This window comes from Cyprinodon variegatus, unplaced genomic scaffold (genome assembly GCF_000732505.1).
Source record: "Cyprinodon variegatus isolate N-32 unplaced genomic scaffold, C_variegatus-1.0 Scaffold779, whole genome shotgun sequence".
NCBI lineage: Eukaryota > Metazoa > Chordata > Actinopteri > Cyprinodontiformes > Cyprinodontidae > Cyprinodon > Cyprinodon variegatus.
In genome coordinates, this window is record NW_015151232.1 from 141,381 (window position 1) to 151,474 (window position 10,094).

The 10,094-nt window shown below is 36.7% G+C and overlaps 1 protein-coding gene across 1 annotated transcript in view; it reads right to left on the bottom strand.

Annotated features, from left to right (window-relative positions):
- The window catches only part of LOC107098457 (unconventional myosin-XVB-like), a 53,041-nt gene extending 44,380 nt beyond the window's left edge, over positions 1-8,661 (bottom strand). The window contains 4 exon segments of the mRNA XM_015396169.1: positions 2,130-2,254; positions 4,008-4,065; positions 4,157-4,219; positions 8,545-8,661. Of these exon segments, the coding sequence (XP_015251655.1) occupies positions 2,130-2,254; positions 4,008-4,065; positions 4,157-4,159 (186 nt within the window). The 5' untranslated portion in view covers positions 4,160-4,219; positions 8,545-8,661.
- Positions 8,662-10,094: the final 1,433 nt, after the last annotated feature.

The window sequence follows — 10,094 nt, forward strand, 5'->3', positions numbered from 1 at the left end:
AATGAAATTTCCCACTGAGCCTGAACTAATCGTTTGTCTTCCCCTCACCTTCCAGTTCCGGCTGAGCAGAGTTCAGAGCAACACTGCACCGTGCTTAATCTCTTCAATAAAACCTGGTAAACCTTTCCCCTGGTCTCTCTGAAGTGGTTTCTCTGCATGTGAGTCCGAGCTTTAGATAAAATCATGACACTTAGTTTAAAAAAGTTAACCATGTCAGTCCCTCTATTGGCTCTGTTGTAAAGAAAAAAATTGTTTCTTTCACTCTGAGTGTTTTTCCTTCATTTCTTATAGAAATGGTTTTGTTATTTTTCTTAATATATTAGAACAAGGGGCAGTTTCTTTTTATTACATTGACCTTAATTTTTTCCATGAAAATATACTAATTTATTGAATGTTACCTAAGTAGTAAGGTCTTGTTCTGTCCTACAATAATACTCTTGGCTTAAAAGTTTGATTTTCAAAGTATTTCACTGAGTCAGTCCAAAAAAGTAAAAAAAAAAAAAAAAAAAAAAAAAAAAAAAACTTTGTTTCAAGATGTTTTGCTTCCCAGCCATGAATCTTTTTCAATTCAAAATGTCAGAATATAGAGTGGACCAACAAAGCCTTGTTTTTGTTTAGAAAACATGCAAATAGAAACAGATGAACGGGTCCAACCCTTTGGAATGGGGGTCATTTGGCTTCTTTGTTAGCCTGCAATGCCCCATACCTGTCTATGTCTCTGAAAGGGGGGTCGTTAAAGAGAATAGTTGGCCTGCCTGAATAGGCGAGGTCTTCTGTTTCCCTGTAAAGGACTTGGGGCGATGATAGCGGGAAGGAATCTATCTCTGCATTGTAGCTTTATGAAAGCTGAAACCTGAGTCCCCCGCCCCTCTGTTTAAGGTTAGTTTTTCTTTCTTAACAAAGATGGCTTCCTTCACGCCCCTCTCAAACCACCTGTCATCTTTGTCCAAAATGTGAACATTCTGGTCCTCAAAAGAATGTCCTTTGTCTAGACCAAAACAAGGCTTTGTCTGTCCACTCTATAAAACCTCGAACTCAACTCCATTTCTGAAATTGAACCTGTTGGACCTGTTCGTCATTTAAGAGCTTTAAGAGCTGGTTACCATTCTGACAATTAATTTATGTGCATAGGTTGATCCCTTGCGACCCCAGCAGGAATAAAACATGACGGAATATGGATGGATGGATGGATGTTTATCTTCATTAAAATAATCACTTAAAAATCCCTAAAATCAGATTTTTTTTTTGTGTGTGACATTTTTGTGAAAATCCTGATTTGATTACAGCCACGATCAGAACCCAGGACACGGGAAAAATGAAGAAAACATTTTCCCCATGAAGAGTGTTTTAACTTAAAAGTTTGACATTAGGAGTAAAAGTGGAAGAAAATCTTCAGAGCTGCTGATATAAAGAGAGGAAACCAGCTTTCTTCGTCATATTTTGATTTTTCAGATCACTGATGTGGTGAACTTGAGGTGTGGAAAGAGTCACACTGTTACGGATGGTGGAGTTTGGTACGTTTAATTGATATAACCCTCTGAATGAAGTAACATTTACAATTAAAAACAGCTCAATCAAAAGAGGATTATTTTTCCTTGAAGCAGAAATGTTGATAAAGGTTCTTTGCAGTTAATTGAATAAAGATCAGCCTCTTCAGACCCATTCTTTCAAAAGATGTATGGCAGAGACATTTTTTAACCAAAAAGGGACACTCTAATGATTTTTGATATTATTAATTTCTTTTAATATTATTTTTTAGGTTCTAGCTGCCTTTATTTTGTTGCTATTGAAAGTATGGAGACAGGAAAGTGGGCTAGAAGAGAGGAAAGAGACATTCAGCAAAGGACACCAGGGCAAGGATTTGAACCTGTAACAGCCAATACATGGCCGTTATATGGGTCAATATTCAGGGCAGCAACCTGAATATTGATCATTTCTCATCATTTTGGTAATAATATCAGCAGAAGAGCCGCTCTCTATATTCTAAAATAACCCTGAAGCTATTATTTCTGATACTTTCATTCTTAAGACGTATTGCAGAAACGTAGGTCCAGTTTCATGTTGAGTTTTAAAGTAGAGGAAGGCAATGAGAGGAAGAGGAGGTAGAGATGTTATTAGTAGGAACCAACCTGTAATGTAGACTTGGCAAAGCGAGAGAATGGGTGTCTATCAATGTCCAGAGGAAGGCTGAGCCTATGTTGTGCCTTCACCTTCGGAGGTGCAACTTCTGTAACACGTGACCCAAGCTGGCCCCCTGGTGGACAAAAAAAACAACAACATCAGTCTACAAGCACATCTACAATCTAATCTATGGCGGTATATTGAAATACCCCGAGACATGATTAGAAAAAAGGAAGGGCAGAAGGCAACAGGTTCTGAGGAACAGCAAACATCCCCTGTGGAAGGCCGAATTTATGACCCAAAAGGGGTTCTGTGGTCTGAGATCAGGTTAAATAGGGCTAGTCAGGAGCCCACTGGCCAGTAGCCCACTGGCCAGTAGCCCACTGGCCAGTAGCCCACTGGCCAGGAACCTGGCCAAAAGGGCGACTAACACAGGGGGTAATTCAGCCTGATAAGGCAACTGTGCTTTTCTGTAACTATAACAGTTAAGATATCAGCCACAACCGAGCGTTGTTTTAATAATACATGCCAGTGCAAATTCTTACTCATCTGGATCATGGTAACAACAAAACAGGTTTAAATCAGAGGAAACTTTCTCCATGAGTCTTTGTCAATTTTTTCAGTTCGCTCCACAGCAATAGAGCGCTGATGTTTTTAGGCAGCATGAAGGTCCATCCTCCTAAGCTTGTTCCAAATGAATCAAAAACCCGCCCTTCGTTCTCCTGGGTTGTTGGAGTCCTGTTATATGTACGGGGCTTTTGTTTTTCAGCCATTTAAATCACAATCTTTCAAACCATTCGTACAGCGGAATCTAACCCAGAGCAGAAGAGGAGAGGCAGCAACTCTGGGCTGGATTCAGTTTTACATGTGCACCTTAAGAGCAAAGGACACACCTTTGACGTTCAGGTCTTGGACAGAGAAGACAGATAGTTTGAAAGAGGGGTGAAGGAAGCCGGATTTGTTAAAAAGGAAAATCCATCACTGAACAGAGAGGGAGGATGGAACTCATTTCAAAATAAATGACAACCCTGCAGAGGGAGAGCTGGGTCTTTGATTGGCATCGGACTCGGATAGCCCTCCATGATGCTCCAACATCAGCGCTCCAACAGACCTGACAAAGACTCCTGGATAGGAAACGTGGTCAGAAACACTGGGTGAACATGCAGTTGCCCTTAAAATTCAAATCTGTTCTGAGGTTTTAATGATCCACTTTATTATGTCTGAAAGGAGGATGATATACCTTTTACAATGTCAACAGCTGGCTGCTATAAGAGCTTTTCTTAACGATGGATAACGGTCCATTACAGTCTGGGTGATACCAATAGCTGCTTAAATGAGACGCCTTTAAAGGCACAAACAGATTTCTTTTTCTCTGTCCAAAAACAATGTGGAAAATATTCAGAAACTCATTTTTAACTCTTTTTCTCAATAGGTGACATAACGGACCCAGTACTGCAGTAAAAAGACGATAAATTGATTGATCTTGTTTAGCAAAAAAACAATGACTAAAAAACCACTGTGAGTCTTCAGGATCCAACAAACAGAAATGAACTTCTAAAAATACAATTCTGCAGTTTTAGATCAGGGTACTTCGGGCCATCGGTACACTTAGTGGCTTCAGAAGTACACAGAACACAATAATACTGCATAGAAATTTGCTAATATTCATTAATGTTTTGATAAAGGGAACTATAGATACAGTAGGAAACATATTGGTTATTTGAGTTTTACTAATATTTGTTAGAGCTTACATTTCAATTTTGAAGGAAAAATAATTAATAAGCCCAGATGTGTGTTTTTTGGTGGTATTATATAAATCTTACATAACTTGTGCCCAGTGCTGTTTTATAGCCTTTTTTTATGATTCCTGGTTTTTTTAAACTTACCTGCTCCGCTGCGGAGTCTGGCGGACAGCTCAGCAGGGATCTCTAACATCCCCACGTCCTACAGTAAGGAAAACATTGCATCTAGTTATCAAAGTTGGAAACAAAACGATCATGAATCATTATTACAGCAGAGAAATATCAGGCCTTACCATCCCTGACGAGATGAGTTTGGTCGTTCTAGATTCTTTAACTTTGTCCTTCTTGTGATTTTCCTGAAATCAACACACAGGAATCCTCAGTTTGTCATCTTAAATCTTGCTTTTTCCTCTTAAACTTGCTGCCATCCCCGTTTAGGCTCCTTATGCCAGATATCACAATGTTGGTGTACTTTCCTATTACCGTCCGAGGAGTGTTTTCAATCAAGGCTATTCTTAGAAGCACGTCCTGTTATATACTTGTGTTACACCCATATCGCTATAGGCCGTCCTCACACCTCAAGCTAGGCCGTTCCAAGAGTCCACGGAGGTGGTGGTTTATCAGGAGGTTTTACGAGTCCCAGAAAGAACAATCTACGATGCGTCAGGATAGCTCAGCCCACTCAGGTTATGACAACGTCAGCAAATATCAAACACAGGTTTTATCCTAAATTTACAGTGTTTGGACTTTTTCTAACGTTCTCAGTCAGATTGTTTTCACTTCTGTGAGTGTTGGATAATAGTATTTGATGAATGATTCAATATTTGCACACCATAATATGAATCCGTAACGATTATATATCTGGGTGTGTGCTCCTGTCAGTGAAGAAACGCTCATGTAAAAAGCATCTACTTGACAACAGTTCTCACAAACAAAGGTGTTTCTGAGGTAACTGACTGCCTCTCTAACCTGCGGGGTTCTGCAGGGGTTGGGTTTGGTCCTGTTTTGTTTGCTTTTTAAACATTTCTTCTTGTTGCTATTATTTTTTTTTTTTTTAATGTGGCTTTTACTTTTATGCTGATGATATTCTACTTTATATGTGTCACGGTTTTGGTTCTGTTTAAGTTATATCTTTGAGTTTTCTTGGTTTTATTTCCATTTTGGGTTTTGTAATGATTTCTGATTGTATTTGTGTTCTTAGGTATTTCTTGTTTGCCCTCTTGTGTCAGTCTCCTTCTCTTAGCTCCCTTCTAGACTCCTCTGTTCATATCTGCTCCCAATCTGCTAATTATCCTGGTCTTTGTTTCTCTCTCCTGCTCAGTCACTGTTGCTGGTTTGTCATCATTTCTTTGCCCCCTTGTTGTGAGTATTCCTGATTTTCAGTATTTTTTGATTTTGTCGATTATGTTTTTGGATTTTTGCTTCTTTTAGCCTTTTTGTTATTAAACTTTTAGGAAACCACTTCAGCTAAAGTCTCTGCATTTGGGGCCTCTTCAAACCTCCACCAACCTGACAATATGACTTTTGAGTTAAGCCTGCCCTCCATTGTCCATTGTCTGTCTATGATCCATAAATGGCTTTAAAGCAATTACATATGTTTTAACCAAAACACTGAAACAATAATTATAGTGCCAAAAGATTTCACTTGACAACATGTTTATAAGGAAACCTTTGAAAACAAAAAAATTTGTTTTGCCAGAGAGAGAAAACAGGATTGTTCAAATCTCTTCATATCAGTTTTTAACTTAAAGAGCAATCACAAGGAGGAGGAGGGAACTTTCTAACCTGTAGCGTTCCAGAGGAGTCGGTTTGGTTTGTTGTTTGCTTTTTATATTCTTCACTTAAATCTTTAGATTTTATTTCTTATCATTCTTATACTAATGTTATACAGCTTTATCTGTATTTTAAGCCATATCCGCAGTTAATGATGTCCACCTTTGTTCACCATCTATGACCTGTAATTAGCTTTCCAGTTATTACCTTTGTTTAAAAACCTAAAACACTGAAACAATGATTATAGTGCCTTCCACACTTTATCCTTAAAGCAGTCAGGCTCTCCCTTCATGTTGCCCAACTCTGAAGTCCGGTATCTGAAATCTTGGTCTAACCTTAAATTCACGACCTCTCCAAAGCATACTAATGGTAGCAGCCAGACTTTAGAAGGATTCCAGCATTCCCATTTTATTTAGCGTTAAACAACATTGTTAAATATAATGCGCTTTGCTCCCTTCATTCAAAAACTTAGTCATACAGGAGTTCAACACACAGAAGGATCAAACATTTCAGTTTATATCAACAAGGTGGTGGAAGAGTCCCCCTCTACCTCTGTTTTTTATGCCTCTAATGTCTCATTCAGATGTGGAGTGCCACAGGGCTCGATTTTAGGCCCAACAGGTTTTTTTGTTTAGTTTTTTTTTGCATTTGCTGCCCCTTTAGTAAACTTTTCTGTACTATAACATTTAATTTTAGTGTTTTACTGATGAACAGAAAATATATCTGCGTCTAATTTTGGGCAATGTTCACATTTTGTTTTAACGTCTTAAGGATTGGATGTGACTAAATTGTCTAAAGTTTAATAAGCAGCCACCGTCATCAATCTGCTAGATACCTTATTTTGCATAAGCTCAGTTGTTTAATTTTTTTTTTTTTCTAGTTGGGTCTGCTTAGTAAAGTTAAGCCCTATCTAGAGCGTGCCACTCATGCCTTCATTACTGTGGCAAAGATTATTGTAACCTTTTATATTGTGGGCATGTGAGCACATGATTTTTTTTGGCTCTTTTCGTATATATTTGGCTTCCAGGCAGCTACAGGGTTGTTGTTTTTTTTACATCCTGTTTATGGTTTTTAAGTCTCAATGGCCTAGCATTTCTGTCGTTCCATTTCAATCGACCAGTTCAGCCTATCCAGTAACTTTGATTGTGCTGGCATCAAGGCTAAAAGTAGAGGGTATGGAGTATATGCTGTGGTTTTGCAGAGACTCTGGAGTAGCCATAAATATTAAAAACAGCCCAGTCTCTTTGCACTGTTAGGTTGTTTTTAAAAACCTCCCCTTATTTTATTATCTCTTATCATTTTTTGGTATTTTTGTTTATTATTATTTTATGTTGTGTATTTGTTATATTGATGGTAGTGTACAGCACTTTGAACAGAGGTTATAAATGTACCATGTAAATAAAACTGGTACAGATGCCTAATTGACCCTTTGGACTCTTTTAAAAGACAGTAGAAAAAGGGTTTTGTTGCAGTATGCACTCGTTATGTCAGAGGAGACTGTATTAATATATGTTTTTATTCACTTATTTTATTATTATATTTAGTTTTCAACTTGACTTCAGCTTTTTTTTTTTTAAATTGCATTGTAGTCTTTTTATAACCTAGTAGTTTTATTATCATTTTACCTTTTCTTTTCAACTTATAATGAGGAATATGGTTTCTTGTAAGAGGCAGGTAATGTAATTATGGAAAGGTGTCATTATTTGTTGTCAAAATGTTTAAACATGCCTTTTTGGAAACATTTATGTTTGACTGTGTTTGCATCTTATTTTTATCAGTATTTTAATTGCTGTTTCTGTACAGCCTGTTCTGATGGTTCCGAACTGAATGGCGCTTAATAAATACTGCATCTATTATAACAGGAAAATACAGCAACTAATAAGATAACCAGCAGCTTTGAAACATTATAATTTAGCCTATTTCAAATCACAATTCAAAGTTATTTTCATCTACAAAGCATGTTTTAGTGATTATTTTAAAACATAGACACAGAACGAGTTGATATGATGTTCTCTCACTTTTGACGTCATCAAGCTAATAAAATGTGTGGCAGAAGTTTTTTAAGTCATTCTATTTATTTATCAGCTTTATAACAGCAATATCAGCACAGATTAGACTCTATATTCACCAGATTCCTTAAAGATGATTCCTCCGGCTCTCCTTGGATTAAATGGCTCAATAGTCATTTTTAAATTCCATGTTTAAATTAAATGTTTTACGGCTTCTTCAAAAGATGCAACACTACGTGAAATAACGTCAACAATCTGTGAAAGGAGGATTCGGTGAAATCATTGTTTCCATCTGTTTGCGTGACATAAAACTGGGTAGGTTGGAAACACCCATTCTTAATGGTTTTAAAAGGATCCGTATGACGGATTCACATTTTTAACGGCCTGAAAAATAAAACTGAACCAAACTTATTGCCCAACAAACTCTTCTAGAGACAGAAATAATCTGATATTTAAATAAAAAGAATCCCTCTTATTAGATAGAAGTACATTTTCAGAATGCTTAGAACAACTAAGCTCATGTTATTATGTTTTAAGAGCTGAAAATGGCTACAAGTTCAGAGTCCAAATCTCATAAAACAATAAAGCAAAATATGCAACCTTGATCATTAAACCTAAGCAATGAGATTATAAGATAGAAAGTTAGAAACTATTAGCCTTATTTAGTCATCAAAGGGAAGAGAAGCAACATTTATACAAGGATTTAGGCCCTGATGAGAAAGAAAAAGGAAACTAACAGAGAGGAAGGCTCTTCCCTGTCCTGAAATGTGAGGAAAGCAGGTCTCCTTCTCATTAAATTTAATTATAAAGCGTAAAAACGGCTCAGATAAAAGAAATAAAGAACCTAAAAACATTTCATGTTCAAAGCGAAAGGTAAACAAAGGAATAAAGCAGCCTACCTTGAAGAACCGTGAAGCTAAATGTCATACGGGCCGGTTTCAGCAGAGAGAAGGAGAGATGCAGAGCTGCATCGAATTTCACTGCCACAGGTTAAAGTCCAAGATGAGAGTGACGCTGAGTGTGTAGGAAGGGTGTGTGTGCATGAGCAAGGAACATGATTAATATAAGATAAGAGCTGGAGAAAATAGATTACATTTTATTAAGGAAATTCTTAACAAAGCTTTAATGCATGTGTTTAACACACCCTTATATGTTCCAGGAATCAATATATTCCCCCTTAATGGAGGTGAACTTAGGAGCAAACACTGGAAAAAAATTCAAATCTAGCTATGTCAATTATTCTTAAAATAAGTGCATTTGTTCTCGATTTGAGAAGGTTAAAGAGACGTTTTGCCAATGGAGCAAGACAATTGCCATTTTAAATAAGAAAACACAATATCATTGTCTTATTTGAAGTGCATTTTATCTAAATATTTTGTTTTATTTATTTAATAATTAAAAAATATTAATAAATAAATAAATAACAAGAGTAGAAATGCTAATTCCATTGGCAGATCATCTTATTTACCTACTCAAATTAAGGGTAAATACAATTCATTTGAGAAATTTTTACTTATTTCTAGTTTTTTTTTCTTATGCAGAAGGTCTCCAGTAATGTAAATCAGAATATTTATCTGGCCAGATTCTCTTTTATGAGTAGAAAAATACATTTTTTGCACTTTTGGAATTGTGCCAAAATCCCATTTCCTCCTAGCTCACTGCTCACTAAAACCTTTGTAGAACAAACATGCTTCAACTTATTCAGTCCAAATGTGCTTGAGTTATAGTCCAGATGTGGATCTATGAAGTTTGAGGTTCATCCAGAGTTTCTAATGGGCTTTTATGGTGTTTTGCAGAGTTTATTAAAAAAAAAAAATTGGCGAGGCAAAATATTTTTTGTTTAATCCCCTATAAAAAAGACATGATGACATTTAAAATAATGGTTACATCTGAAAAATATTCCTCAATGCCTTTCTGTCACACAAATACAAACAATTGCATTTCCAATTTATAGTTTGAGAGCTGTGCTTGCTTTAATTCACAGATGTAATTTCAGGTGGAATTTGCTCCTAAGACCCTCATGGCTTAAGGGGTTAATTTATTTGAAACAGAACTTTGTCAAGAAAATTTGTGAAACCGACTAAATCTAAAAAAAAAGAAATCATGTCCAGCTGAAAACTATTGATCCATTGTCTGTAATAATTATTCTTGTAGGGCTGCGGTTGGGCTGGTTTCCAGCGGTCACTGGGTGAGGCGCACAGTCTGGACAGGATGCTGGTCCGTCACAGACACACCACACAGACAACCTTGTTTGCACACATTTAACCAGTTTAAAGGAAACAAATTAACACCATTTTTTTGAGGACTATGAGTTGCAAGCGGTGTAAATAAAAGTTAGTGGAAGGAAGAAATTCTGAAACCCGCAGTGCACAATAACATGAAATGTAAGAAACAATTCATCAACATGCTGACAAATGTTGTCTTACATCCCAATTTACCAAGAATTGGG